This window comes from Dreissena polymorpha, chromosome 14, assembly GCF_020536995.1.
Source record: "Dreissena polymorpha isolate Duluth1 chromosome 14, UMN_Dpol_1.0, whole genome shotgun sequence".
NCBI lineage: Eukaryota > Metazoa > Mollusca > Bivalvia > Myida > Dreissenidae > Dreissena > Dreissena polymorpha.
In genome coordinates this window covers 57,804,943-57,820,425 of record NC_068368.1, presented here as the reverse complement: position 1 = coordinate 57,820,425, position 15,483 = coordinate 57,804,943, and the positions used below count along the sequence as shown (strand labels likewise).

Here is a 15,483-nt window from a genome sequence, read left to right as displayed (position 1 = left end):
AGGGGGGAGTGAGGGGGTTGTATAATGTGGGGTGTGTGGTAATTTATTAGATGTTTAAAAAAAAATGTTTTTTTTGGGGGGGGGTAAGGGGGTGAGAGGGGGGTATAATGTGGGGTGTGGTAATTTATTAGATGATGTTTTAAAAAACAATTGGGGGGGGTGAGGTTGGGGGGGAAATATAGGTTTGGGTGATGTTGGTTAACAAGTATGCAAAATATAAAAGCAATATGTCAAGGGACAATGAAAAAAAATACAATATGATCTCACACTGACATGAACAAATATCCTCTATTTATTAAACATGAAATTTAAACTTATTGCATTTGTTTCCCCTGTAAATAAGAAAGATATAATAGTGTATTACCTCCCCTGTCCTGCTTATATTTATATAAATCAACAAAATTAAACATTAACACAATATTTAATATACAAAATATACAAAAAATCTCATATTCTGATAATATTTTTACTGATCCACTTTATTTTACTCAAATGATGATGTTTCATTGGACTGATAATTATAGATTTAGGATTACAGACCAGTTGCTTCAGTTATATTGTTCAGAGTTCGCCCTGTTGGTCGCATATGCGTTCTTGAGTTATCATCCAAACCATTTTACTATTTCAAGTCACCGTGACCTTGACCTTTGACCTAGTGACCTCAAAATCAATAGGGGTCATCTGCGAGTCATGATCAATGTACCTATCAAGTTTCATGATCCTAGGCCCAAGCATTCTTGAGTTATCATCCGGAAACCACCTGGTGGACGGACGACCGACAGACCGACCGACCGACATTTGCAAAGCAATATACCCCCTCTTCTTTGAAGGGGCGCATAATAATAAACAAAATCAACTTCGAATTAGCGACGGCAACGCGGTGTCAATATTAAGTCACTTCCGGTGAAATTCCGGTAAAAACAAAAGTAGAATTCATGGAGTTATGGTAAGGTAAACAAAGTTGATTTTGTTGATTTGTTTTCCAACAGATGTAAAATCAACAGATGTTGACCGAATATCCGGATATTCGATCAGAAGGGTGACCGAATATTCGAATACCAAAATCAGTATTCGTTGCCATCCCTAGTTATCATGTATTTTATGTTAAGCCTGCACAAATTATTCTAAATGTACAACATCACATCATTCATCCTTGGTGGAAAGCGTGGGCTATAATATTTGATTGCAGAATAGACAAGAGAACGCTGAGATTTTCACTTTTGTTTGAAAAATTTGTAGTACTTTAAAAATAGAGCTGTAAGGATTCGGTTCGATGCATCGAAAAACCAGTTTAACGCCGCCGATTCGATTTCGATACCAATACGGCAAATTTTGATTTGATTCACTGCAATCCCAATTGATCCGCATTTAAAACCTTACTTTCCAAATCCGTCATCTAAATGTTCTTGTCATTTGTAATACGTCTTGTGATTGATCAATAGCCAATATGGCATCCATGAATGAATGAATAACATTCTGAGTATTACATCAGCCGGTAAAATGGCTTCAATGCACCGTCAGAATTAAAATCAAAAGTATGGGAACATTTCGGCTTTCGAGAAGGTTCTGATGCAAAGGCAACTTGCAAAACGTGTTTTGTTGAAGTAAGTTGCCAATATGGTTGTTTACTAAACTGTGTGCATTCTGATAAGAAGTCAACTGGAAGTTTTTTATATACTTACATGATTTTTTTGTTTTTGTTTTTCCTGTTAAACACATGTTATACATTGTGCATTTTATGTTATTTAAGAATAACTCAACAGGAAGTTTTGTTCAATAAATTTGTTACTTACAAGACAATGTTGCGTTTTTAAATTGTATTTCAAAAATTAAACACTTTAAATATACAACATAATAAGTTAAAAACAAATACCAAACATATCAATTCATGCTCTGGACAAACCAAACATGAAATAGTTTGCAAAATAAGCAGCAAATAGTTCGATTTGAATCTAATCGAAAATAATCTAATCGGACCATTTGGTATCGAAATCGAATGGAATCAAATGATGGGTGAATCGTTACAGCTCTAATTAAACTGAGGAGCTGCGCCATGAGCGCATGATACGCCCGTCGTTCGCCAATGAAGTAGTAAGGTAATAAATAACCCTTTGAATCATTTTTTTACTTCAGTTTATTTGTATTTGAATACATGGTTTATTTTATAAGTACATGAGCATGGAGCGCCGTCTCCTTGACATTCATACCATATCTTTTATTGAGTATATGTATGCATTTCTTTAGAGGATATGGAGTTGAAGTAAACCTGTTATAGATATTTTGACCAATAATAAAAGAGAAATGTAGATAGGTAAGTGGTAGTGTACAATCGGAATAGAAAAAAGCTCACCTTGTTCAATTTTTCAGGGATACTAAAAAAAAAAAAAAAAAAAAATCCATCGAAGGATATTTGAGCTACAGTAGGACATTCAATGAAATCACGAAATTTTGACGAACAAAGTCCCATAACTAACAATTCAGAATTCCGTCAAAAACGAAAGGGGATCAGGGTTTATCAATATTAAGATTGTGTTAAAATTTGAAGAAAATCTGTCAAAGGATATTTGACGTAGCGTACGACATTAACAGACGGACGGACGGACGGCTACGGTAGGACATTCAATGAAATCACGAAATTTTGACGAACAAAGTCCCATAACTCTGGAACGACAATTCAGAATTCCGTCAAAAACGAAAGGGGATCAGGGTTTATCAATATTAAGATTGTGTTGAAATTTGAAAAAAATCCATCGAAGGATATTTGAGCTACAGTAGGACATTCAATGAAATCACGAAATTTTGACGAACAAAGTCCCATAACTCTGGAACGACAATTCAGAATTCCGTCAAAAACGAAAGGGGATCAGGGTTTATCAATATTAAGATTGTGTTAAAATTTGAAGAAAATCTGTCAAAGGATATTTGACGTAGCGTACGACATTAACAGACGGACGGACGGACGGACAGACGGACGGACAGACGGGCGTATAAAAAGGTCTCCTGTACACGTTTTGAGATTGGGAATGGGGCCCCATCATTTTTTAAACAACCCTCCCGCCCCCTGAATACAACTTTACCAAAACTGACATCATGAACTTGATTTCTACATTTTATATCAAAATATTGAAGAAAAGCAAACCTATATCTTTATCATCTGTATCCCCCTTTATCCATTCTACAACAAGTGGATAGTCCTTCTGTAAACACTTTAGGAACTTCAATACGTTTTCATAACTCTCCTGTATACATGTAATATCCAACACCAAGAGGGAAGCCTTTTCTTCAGTGTCATGCTCCTGCTGGATTTCGAGCTTTTTCTGATGGCTCACAATTTCCTTACTCCTCAATTTGTCGACTAGAACATCAACATCAACATGCCTTCCGATACAACGCGTACCCATGATTATCTGGTACTTGGTTTCTAAACAGTCATCTGCACAAGAAATATAAAAATCATAACAACAAAAATCAAACATTTATAAGAACAAGACTATTGCCAAGCAATGTATGTCCACTACCTGCCCCACCATTGTCAGAAAAAAATAAAATATTTTGTTATATTTGTTGCCATAGCAACCAGAATTTTTGACTTAGAAAAAAAAATGAAATGACGTGCATAATGTCCTTACTGCCATCTATCCATGTTTTAAGTTTTATGAAAAAAATATTAAGAACTTTTTAAGTTATCGCAGGATCCAGAAAAGTGTGACAGACTCACAGACTGACAGACACACAGCGCGCAAACCATAAGTCCCCTCCGGTGAAACCGGTAGGGGACAAAAACATGAGCTGCATTTGTGAAACACAATGCCCCAATTAGGTTTTGAAGTCCCATTGCAGCTATTTTAGAAACAACAAGGCCCATTACTACAGACAGGCACGAATTTCACACTTCATCTGTAGGGCATGTATGTTGACTTGCATACCAAAAATCAGCTGAATATCTGAAAGCATTGCATGGGAAAATATTACTTCCCTTGTCAAAATGACCTGTTCCTGCCAAATGATATTTAAAAATTATCTCCTTTAAAGCTTATTACTTCCCTTAAATCAGTATAAGGACCGTATCTTCCTAAAAAATTAACGGACCAGAACGAATTTTATCTTAAAGCGTTGTGTAAAAACCTGCAGAAAACAGAATGCCGGACAGACAGACAGACAGTGCAACCGCTATATGCCACCCTACCCTACTACATTGAATGACAGTTTAAGCTGCATATCAGAAGCATTTTTTTCCACAAACCTCATTCTGAATTTTCAGAGCATACATGTTACAAGAGGGCCTGAAACGCTCACCTGATATAACAAGATATTATTGGGACAAACCTTCTGACAAAGTTTCATGAAGACCGGAAAATAAATGTGGCCTCTAGAGTGTTAACAAGGTTTTACTATAGCCATATAAAAAAAATGCCCCGCCCCCTGGCAGCCATGTTTTTCAACCAACTGGCAACATTTTAAAACTCTTCCAAGACATTATTGGGATGAATCTTCTGACCAAGTTTCATGAAGATAGGACAGTAAATGTGGCCTCTAGAGTGTTAACAAGATTTTAATATAGCCGTATAGATCTAAGGAAAAATGCCCCGCCCCTTGGAAGCCATGTTTTTCAAGCAAACATAATTATTTTCAAACTCATCCAAGATATCATTGAGACCAATCTTCTGACCAAATTTCATGAAGATTTGACAATAAATGTGGCCTCTAGAGTGTTAACAAGGTTTTACCAAAGCCATAAATAGCCATGAGGAAAAATGCCCCGCCCCTTGCGGCCATGTTTTTAAAGCAACCAAAACCATTTTCAAACTCAACCAAGATGTCATTGGGACAAATCTTCTGACCAAGTTTCATGATGATCGGAAAATAAATGTGACCTCTAGAGTGTTAACAAAGTTTTACTATAGCCAGAGCTCCAGATAAGGGTCGTATTTTCGTATTTACGAATCATTTTCAAGTCCGTTACGTATTTATTTTAAAATCTTGTCGTACCATTAAGAATTACAAAATCAAGTTACGAATATTATTTTTACATCGGTTCGTATCGATTTTTATTGAGTTCTTTTCCCGTATTAAAGATCTTTGCGGTGCTTATTTAGAATGGTTATCGGGTTTGTTTAACAAAGCGCATTTTTTCCAATAAAAGCTGCGTATACAGTCTATCTGTCAAAAACAATGGCGGCGCCCAGAGAGCGTCCTAAAAAACTGCAAAGCGTCCAAAAACACGCTTTTAACATATTGTACGCAAAGTGAGCAGAAGTTAAAAGTTTAGAAAGACATTATAGAAAAGATCTTATACGATGCTGTATGTTCAGTTTCCGACACAGTCGGAAAAGCTAAACAAAAAACGCGACACGACGGGTCCAAACTTAAACACAAAAAAACAACATTTAACGAGTGGAAGGGACAAGTCCCGTGGCTAATTGTTGAAAAAATTGAAGGGGAAACCCGTTTTAATTGTGAAATATGTAAAAATTCATCTAAGGCATGTATCCTAAGCACAGTTTGGTCATATGAAGGTATTTGAAAAATAAAATTGTATAATACTGAAAAGACACTGTTGAACTCTTATAAATAAAGTTGCTAGTATGTTTATTTTGATTTTTTTTTCATGAAAATAACCATTATTATTTATTTTTAGGTCATTTATAAAAAATAAGAATTATTTTCCAAAACTTAGTAGTAACATTAAGAATAAAATTTCAGAGTAAAGAATTCTTTTTGAAAATCTGGTAGTAATTTAAGAATTTCACAAAACCTTATCTGGAGCTCTGGCCATATAAGGAAAAATGCCCCGCCCCCAAGGTGGCCATGTTTTTCAACCAACCGGCATCATTTTTGGAGGCAGACAGCGATATTAAATGTGTATTCAAATTATACAACATCTGCGCATGAATGACCCAATATTATCCTAGGGTTTTACGGGAAGCGATATTCTGCGTCAAATACGCATAAATGCCAGTCAGGACCTGTCATTTTTGTTGGTTTGTGTACCATGGGACGCACAATTATTTTGACGTATTGGTTCTCGTAATATCAACAAGAAAATCTGAAAAACAACTGCAGTACGTAATTTTCTAGAAGGATGTAGGATTGTCTCGCTTGTTTGACTTATCGACCAATCGTATTAGCGCACACCTGCTGTTGCTAGGTGCAAAGTCCCGAATTGAGATTACAATGTGTAAATGCGAGCTATTTATGTCGCTAAGAAAGAAAAGCTTACCCAGGTTACGATAGCTTATTATCTGGCAAGCAAGATTAAACTGTTAAAATAAATACATTATACAATCTTTAATTTTATAGACTCCCGTCTCTAGATTTGCCACCGATTTCCACCAAATGCCACCATTTGCCATGTAAAAGTGTGGCAAACGGTGAAAATTCGATGGAAAACGATGGAAAATGGTAAAATGCCATCGTTTTCCACTAATCGATGGAAATCAACAGTGGCATTCGATGTAAAACGGTGGAAATTTGATGGCAAACGGTGAAAAATAGGACTTTGTCATTTTTTGAAGTGGAAAATGTACATTTTGAATAGGAGAAAATGGCTCTTAGAAAATTTTGCAAGAAAACCTGAGTGGCAAACGGTGGAAAAACAACTTAGAACATTTTCAAACAAAATGCTCTCTGACAGAACAGAAAACGAAAAACAGTTCTTTTAATTTAAATTGAATGTTCATATAATTAAATGACATTTTCCGCAATTCCATGCGGAAAACTAGTAAAAATATGCAGAAATATGCGGAATTATGAAGAAAATATGCGGAATAATGGGGAAAAAGACTGAAATGTGCGGATATTTGATTTTTTATGAGATTGCGGATGCTCAAGAAAATTTGTCCGCATATTTTTGCGAACATTTGGTTTTTATAGGCGGAAAGTAGATTTTTGTTTGCACAAAGCTTGATTTTGTACACGGAAAATACACTTTTGGGGAAAGTTAGGACTAGTTATTTCAGGCAATTTCAGAAGTCAGATGTGTGCGGAAAACACTGTTTGTCATTTTTACAAGTATTCTAGACATAGGCATTAAAAAACAAATCTGAGTGCTGTTTCTTGTTGTAAGAGCAGTAGCAGTTGCATTTGTAGTTGTATCAGTGGTGGTGGCGGATGTAGTGGTATGATGGTAGTAGTAGTAGTAGTAGAAGTATTAGTAGTAGCAGAGGCAGTAGCAGCAGTAGTATAGCTAGTAGTAGTAGTGATAGAAGTTGTAGCAGTAGTAGTAGTTGTAAACGTAGTAGTAGTAATAGTAATAGTTGTTGTTGGAGTTGTAGGAGAAGTTGTTGTTGTATCAGTAGCGGTGGTGGTGGTGGTAGAAGTAGTAGTAGTAGTAGAAGTAGTAGAAGCAGTAGTAGCAGTAGTAGCAGTAGTAGTAGTCAGTGGTGTCGTCGTTGTTGTCATTGTCGTCGTAGTAGCAGCAGCAGTACAAGTAGTAGAAGTAGAAGTAGTTGCTGTTGTTATTGTTTTAGTTATTGTTGTAATAGCAGTTTTGTAGTTGTTGTAGTATCAGTGGTGATGGTGGTGGTGGTAGTGATAGTAGTAGAAGTAGTAATAGTTGTAGTAGTAGCAGTAGTAGTTGCAAGTAGTAGTAGTAGCAGAAGTAGTAGTAGTAGTAGTAGTAGAAGTAGTAGTAGTAGTAGTAGTAGTAGTAGTAGTAGTAGTAGTAGTAGTAGTAGTAGTAGTAGTAGTAGCAGTAGTAGCAGTAGTAGAAGCAGCAGTAGTAGCAGCAGTAGTAGCAGCAGTAGAAGCAGCAGTAGCAGCAGCAGCAGTAGCAGCAGCAGCAGTTGTTGTTGTTGTTGTAGCAGCAGTGGTAGTTGTTGTAACTTGCAAAGCAATTTCTACAAATAAAAATTTCTTTACCCTGTTCAAGTTACATACACTCTCTCTGAATATCAAACTACAGCAACTACAGCTGAGGTTTACAAACTATCTGATAACCACTGTGCAGGGCTTTTTTTCCTGACTTTGTGAAGCGGCCCTGGCCCCTCACTTTGTGAAAAAATGAGTCGCGAACTTGTCAAAATTGTGAAAAATTGAGTCGCGAACTTTTCAAAATTGTGAAAAATTGAGTCGCGAACTTCTTAAAATTGTGAAAAAACGAGTCGCGAACTACTTTAAATTGTGAAATTCAAAGTTCAATGCATTAGCATAGCTAAAGCATGTTAAACACTTGAATATTATCAAAATTTCCTTAAATAATGCAATAAAGGCATATTTTCCATCTATGAATACTGTATTTGATACAACACATATACATATATCTGATTTGCAAAAAATTATTCATGTACCAAATGCAACTAAAATACCTGGTCCCAACAATTCTTTACCACAGGAATAACATTTATAAACATAGAACATTTCAAGGGCACATAACTCAGACATGTTCTGGACTTTACAGCTTTAGAATTCTGTTCTTTTTACTCTTGAAAATGTCAATAATTCTCTCAAAATCTGAAGAGGAAAATTCCTTCTTCATGATAATTTTCATGTTCTGTGAGCCTGACCCTCGCCAGTGTATAATGATCTCCCTGGGAGGTTGTCATTTGATCTGAAACATTAGGTATACATTGAAAAACAGTACTTTTGTAAGAAATGTAAACAAGTTATTTTATTTTTCACATTTTTTCACAAAGCATAAATAGACTACATACAAAGTTTGAATCATGAATATGTGTCATGAATATGCATTTAAATGAAAAAAATATATATGAAAAAACCACATTATTACATGTACTTTAACCAAGATTTCCAATCGTAAACAGATACGAATAACAAGTCTCGGTCATCAATACTAGGGGACGTTTTGACTAGGGGCCGTTTTGACTAGCTTCCATCAATACATAAGCCGCGGCAGATACTTTCACTTTTATCAAATGACTTTCCTTATAATGTTATCAATGTGCATGTTTCAAATCTTACCCTTCTGTAGAAAGCTTTTGTTTCTTTACTGTTATCCCAAATTTAAATAAATCGGGATTATTTTGCGTTTTTTTTTAATTTTCTTCGTGTAGTAGAGAGCGTTCGGCGTCGCCATTTTTTATAGTGACGTTGCTGGGCAGAGCTTTTACTATTTACGCCGGTTTCACCGGTTACACAACACTTTAAAATCGATTAAAACAAACAAACATCGGTAACGCGAGTCGACAGTTTTTCGCGAATTCGGAATTAAAAACGAGGTTATGAAACTTATATATCTGTTCCGAAATGGCCGTTTTTGACAGTTTTGAGCACAAAAAGTCCGTTTTTCACGATTTAAAACGGCCGTTTTTGTAAATATTCACGGCCATGTCAGGTTTGTGAATTGGCCGTGTCAAAATTGTGAAATGTCCGTCCACGGCCAATCGCAAAGAAGGAAAAAAAGCCCTGCACTGTGTGTCGTTGGCTTAACAGCCTTTTCTGATTGGCTGAATTCAAACACAGATGGTTTTCCTCTTGGTTTGAAATACTGGCCGGTACACATGTTAGAAAATATACAGGTTTAACTTGTTGTTAAAATGAAACTAAATTAATTTCACAAACAGTAGAGATGAGTTATTCCATTACCAACAATTTCTTAAAATAATTATGTATAATTAATATCATTTGGATAGTGACATGAAGTGTTGTTAAAGAGTGATGAATACAGTGTTTCAGCAGTCTGTCTAGGAATAGAACAACAACTAAAGGTTTGTGCTTTTCATAATATTTCTAAATATTCCTTAAAATTAATGCTTCTTATGTCATCATTGTAGAATTTTTTTTGATGTGATATTTATGGCAAATATTAATTTAAATGATGTAATACGAATTTACAATAAGTGCAGTTTGCAGCTTGATTAAGGAAGTAATTAGACCTAATGTGTATAAATTAATAAGGTTGAATGTAGTATTGGAAGTTTATCATGCTAGGGAACAGATGCTTAAAGGGAGTTTTGTGCTGTGCATGATGAGCACTCAATGCTCATTAATGATGTTAATGTTTATAATAATAAATTAATTAATTAAATTTTTATGTTTCACTGTGCATTTTCTTACCAATAGAAATTAGAATTAAACATTATTATAATTGTAGCAATATTAAATTTGTACTTATCATTCCAACAAATTAAGTTAAAATAAAAAGATAATGTGTTAAATATATTTTGTCATAATTTTGTTTAGTTTTAATCTAACCTGAGCAAAAAGTGATCATTAACTTGGCTGGTGTTCTACAGACTGCATGAGCTATCCCGCAACCTGACAATGTATCTACTAAATTGACTTATTCAAAACGTGATATAAGATCAAAATTACATTTATTTGAGTAACCAGTAGGACTTCAATATTAAGGGTAGATGACTACAGATTTATTGATTTCTATGGTTTGTCATACTTTTTTCGACAGCTTGATGGCCGACTTACAGAGCATTAGCAACAGTTTCAGCAGCGACTTCTCCAACAGCAGCAACTTCTCCAACAGCATCAACCACTGCAGCAGAGAAAACAACAACTCCAGCAGCAATCAACCGGCAGCAGCAACAACCACCCCAGTAACAACAACCGCAGCAAAAACAAATCCAGCAACAACAACCAGATCCTCAACCAGATTGTCAAGACCTACCTGTCAACAGGACATAATTATGGTGGGTACACAAAAGTAATTATTACAAAAAGTATATAACTTAAAGCTACAGTATGCTGTGGCAAACTGAAGCATTAGTTATTGCTTACTGATCTCAATTCACTTATAACAGATTCAATCAATTTTATCTTTACTCTGTAATTTGTAAAATTATTATAATGTCTTATTATGTCACAGAAAAGTGCTGGTAAAAGAACTAATTTTCTTTGAGCAAAAAGAAAAGTAAGGAATTCAAACTTTGTATATAAAGTTACAGAATTTAATGTAAACATTTATTTCAGGCCCAGCTGCTATTAGACATCACTGGCATAACAGATGCCAGTAAGGCTGCAAAGAAGTTGTTCCGCCGCCTGTACAGGGAGGAGTGAAATAAAACGAAGGACTGTGAAACACTAGAGTACTTGAAATATTCTGTTTTGTTAAGAGTGTATATATCCATTGTCTACTTCAAATAATAAATTGTTATACATTATTTCTTTACCTAATTTGTATTTTATTTATCCTTTTTTCAGTTAGGTGACATTCAAACTGAGAATGCAAAGTGCCATCAATATCCGTAAAACAATGACTAATTGTACATCTTGCTCCACCATTTGCCAACGTCTGTGGCAAACGGTGTAAAATATTACACCATTTTCCACTGGATGGCAAACGGTGGCATTTTGTCCAAATTCTCCACCGTTTGCCATCGTCTGTGGCAAACGATGTAAAATTTTACATCGTTTTCCACTGGATGGCAAACGATGGCATTTTGTTTCAATACTCCACCGTTTGCCATGGTCTGTGGAAAACGATGTAAAATTTTACGTCGTTTTCCACTGGATGGCAAACGATGGCATTTTGTTTCAATACTCCACCGTTTGCCATGGTCTGTGGAAAACAATGTAAAATTTTACAGCGTTTTCCACTGGGTGGCAAACGATGGCATTTTGTTTCAATACTCCATCGTTTGCCAGAAAATGCCACCAAATGCCATCGATGATGTAAATTCTTCACTGTCCTCTTTTTTTTCACTGTTTTCCACCAATTTTCATCAAATTTGATGTTCCAATACTCCACCGTTTGCCACTCTTTTTTTCCATGTAAAACGATGAAAATCGGTGGCAAATCTACAGACGGGATGAGTGTGTGTGTTAAATCGCGGCTATTGTTTACGTAAATAATTGATTACTATACTTTAAGTTTTAACTACTTGACTTTAACACAGCCAGCATATTTAGCATACATTTGCTGCTTGTAACTCAAATTGCATGCATTTTAAAATTCCCTTTTTCATCTGCAAAAATGTCAAAACAAGGTGACTTACGCACATTCTTTCAAAGTAGTTCAAAAGATGCAGAATCAGCCAAACAAGAGCAAGGTTTCTGTGGGACTGAAATAATGCCCCCTGCCACTAAAATGGCTCGAAAGTTTTTGCCGGAATTACTTAATAAATATCAATGGCTTTCATTTAGAAATGATTTGATGTACTGTGAAAAACAAGCAAACAATACTTGCCATGAATAAAGGACCATACACTTGTGCTTTACTGCTAACATATCACTAAGTTATATTGGGACCCCCATTTTTATTGACAGGACCCCTGAAAATTAATAACAGGAGTCCTAGGGACCCCTAAAATTTGACATGAATGTAAAACCCTGTTATCCGATAGCTCCACCCGTTTCACTCGACAAGGTCATGTCATGTGTAAGCGAGCTCAATGCTGATTGGTTAGCTACCATGTGCACTTCATTAACAATAAGGTCACGCAATGTCTAATCGGGTACAGACCGGGTTTTGTTAACTGTTCAAATTGTGAACACTATCATTGAAACAAAGAGACAAATATAGAATACCAGTCCAGATTAAAATTGTGGATGTTTTCAACGAAATTTTACTAGATTTTCGCATTTTCGCAATTTAGATTTTTCTTGAGCCAAATTCTCAATAGTTTCGCAAATGACTCAAATGGCGAACGACAGCGCGAGCATTGCGAACGTGTTATTATTGGAATAAATGCTCACTATTACAGGGCTCACGCTGTCGTTCGCCATTTGCGAAAGTATTGCGAATTTGGCTCAAGAAAAATATAATTTGCGAATATGCTTAAATCTCATTAAATTTCATTAAAAACATCCGCCATCTTAATCCGGAATGTTTTTTTTCAACTATTTTTCTCTTTGTTTCCACGAACAATTTGAAGCGCATATGGTAGCTGGTCAATCAACATTGAGTTCGCTATCGGGTAATATTGGGTCATTCATGCGCAGATAATGGAATACACAGTTGATATTGTCGTCTGCCTACAATATAACGGCCTATGGCAAAAGTCGTATAAAAAATAAGCAAATGAAAAGAAGCGTAACACTCAATAAATTATTTTTAAGCTGATCACTTTACAAATTTCTACCGACTATCGATCTGAATTAAAGGATGATAATTAAAAAATGAGTTACATGTCGAAGATGTTGCACCTTTTTGTTTTTGACAGGGATTGAAACTAACTTCTTACTATTGGTTGCCCGCATGGGCAACCATCTTTAGTATTTTGGTTGCCCAGATAAAGAATAACTAGCCCAGAAATATGTACATGTGTATATTATACATTCTTTTAATAAAATAAAAGATAATTAAATAAAAATTGCTGACATTACAGATGTTCTATGCATGATGTATTATTATGAGCCTGAATTGAATCATTTCCTATTCCTAAATAATGAATGTTATTTAACTAGTATTGATCCATGGTGGTCAATTGTTATTCAATTTTTATTGCACTGAATTGTTTTAAGCTTAAAAAAAAACAAATTGCCCGGCCAGACTACCAACTTTTGAAATTGAGTTGCCCAGGCCAAAATCTACTTGCCCCGGGCTCACGGGAAACCACTAATTTCCATCCCTGCTTGATTGAAATTAAAATGTTATAATTATTGGTTGTTTTTAATCACAAACTATGCTATTGTAAAGTAATATGTCAACCGAATCAGGGGTTCTAAAATAAGCTGTCCGAGTTGTCCGAGTCGTCAATTTCTCCTTCCGGACAAGCAGTTTTTTAGAGCTGGCTTGTCCGGGGACAAGTAAAATATTAGTGGTAAACATTTTTCGAGAACGAAACTACTCCATTTTCCGAAAATCAAAAACGAAAGTTGATATATAAATAGCTAATGATTAATCTGTGGACTGGCACACGTTTTCAACTGCAAGGTACATGTAGGTGTAATTTTACAATAATAATTATTTAATTTAGTAAACCAGTCCACGCGTATATAGCAACAGCCAATCACGCATAAGATAACATTTTCAGAAGAAAAACCAGCGCACATGTGTATAGTACCAGCCAATCACGCATAAGATAACATTTTTCGTACATTGCAAATGGCCGCATACATGTTCTATCGACATGCAGTGAACATAAGATGTGTTTTTTTTAATAAATAAAACCACTTCAACGTCAAGCCATGACGCGAAACAGACCAATAATTAAATCAGTTCGGCGTCGGAGAAGAAGAGAAAAACCAAGTATGAATATGATAAAGCCTACGATGCCAAGCGGAAACGAAAATTTGTTGAGACTTGGCTAATTGATTTCCCTTGGCTTGAAAACGTTGCCGGTGTGTTTAAATGTAAACTTTGTAAGGAGTTTCCTTTATTAGCGGATAAAAGTAGTGGTTTATTTAATGGTCAGCCTGTGTGCAGGAGAGACACTCTGACATCTCATCAGAAAAGCAGTTGCCACATGCAATGCAAAATAAAATATGATGAGGAACTTCATAAAAAGAACAAGATGTGTTTGTGAAACACCAATGTCCCCCTATATGATGTTTGACATTGTAAGATGACCTTGACCTTGTGAAGGATGACCTTGACCTTGAACCACTCAAAATGTGCAGCTCCATGAGATACACATGCATGCCAAATATCAAGTTGCTATCTTCAATATTGCAAAAGTATTCATAAAATAAGCGATTTGGGCCACATATATTTGACCTCTGACCTTGAAGGATGACCTTGACCTTGACCTTTCACCACTCAAAATGAGCAGCTCCATGAGATGCACATGCATGCCAAATATCAAGTTGCTATCTTCAATATTGCAAAAGCATTCATAAAATGAGCGATTTTGGCCACATATAATTGACCTCTGACCTTGAAGGATGACCTTGACCTTGACCTTTCACCACTCAAAATGTGCAGCTCCATGAGATACACATGCATGCCAAATATCAAGTTGCTATCTTCAATATTGCAAAAGTATTCATAAAATGAGCAATTTTGGCCACATATATTTGACCTCTGACCTTGAAGGATGACCTTGACCTTTCACCACTCAAAATGTGCAGCTTCATGAGATACACATGCATGCCAAATATGAAGTTGCTATCTTCAATATAGCAAAAGTTATTGCAAAATGTTAAAGTTGGCGCAAACAGACAGACAGACAGACCAACAGACCAACAGACAGGGCAAAAACATTATGTCCCCCACTACTATAGTGGGGGACATAAAAATGAAATAAAAGTAGGTGAATTTGATGAAGCCTTGAAGTGTGAATTTTCTAGTCATGTTGAGATTATTAAATATCCGAGATAGTATCATATGTGACTTAAGTGTTCTTATTATATGCACATCTTTCTTGTATTTTTTGTTCATGTGAATTTTCTAGTTAATTTTGTTAAAATAAAAGTTAACAAAAGTGTATGTTTGTATTATTTGCTTAATTAGTAATGATCTTTTCCTTTATCAATCTTAAAAGAACGGACAAGTACTTCTTTGGTACGGACAAGTGAATTTGTGGGTCCAACTTGTCCGTGGACAAGTAGACTCTTAAAATATTTCAGAACCCCTGCGAATAGTATATAAATTACGTATTTGCTACATGTAGGTTACTTGTTTTCATTTTC

General features: G+C 35.5%; 1 protein-coding gene and 1 long non-coding RNA gene across 3 annotated transcripts in view; one reads left to right on the top strand and one right to left on the bottom strand.

Annotated features, from left to right (window-relative positions):
* The window catches only part of LOC127857668 (sterile alpha motif domain-containing protein 9-like), a 72,493-nt gene that overhangs the window by 54,204 nt on the left and 2,806 nt on the right, over window positions 1–15,483 (bottom strand). For both annotated transcript variants that reach the window (XM_052394257.1, XM_052394258.1), the window contains exon 2: window positions 3,140–3,433. In XM_052394257.1, coding sequence (XP_052250217.1) covers window positions 3,140–3,433 — 294 coding nt within the window. The remainder of the gene's footprint in view (window positions 1–3,139; window positions 3,434–15,483) is intronic.
* On the top strand, window positions 10,488–11,072 carry LOC127857670 (uncharacterized). Its single transcript, XR_008038545.1, has 2 exons — window positions 10,488–10,601; window positions 10,882–11,072. It is a non-coding gene; the product is annotated as an uncharacterized LOC127857670 (long non-coding RNA).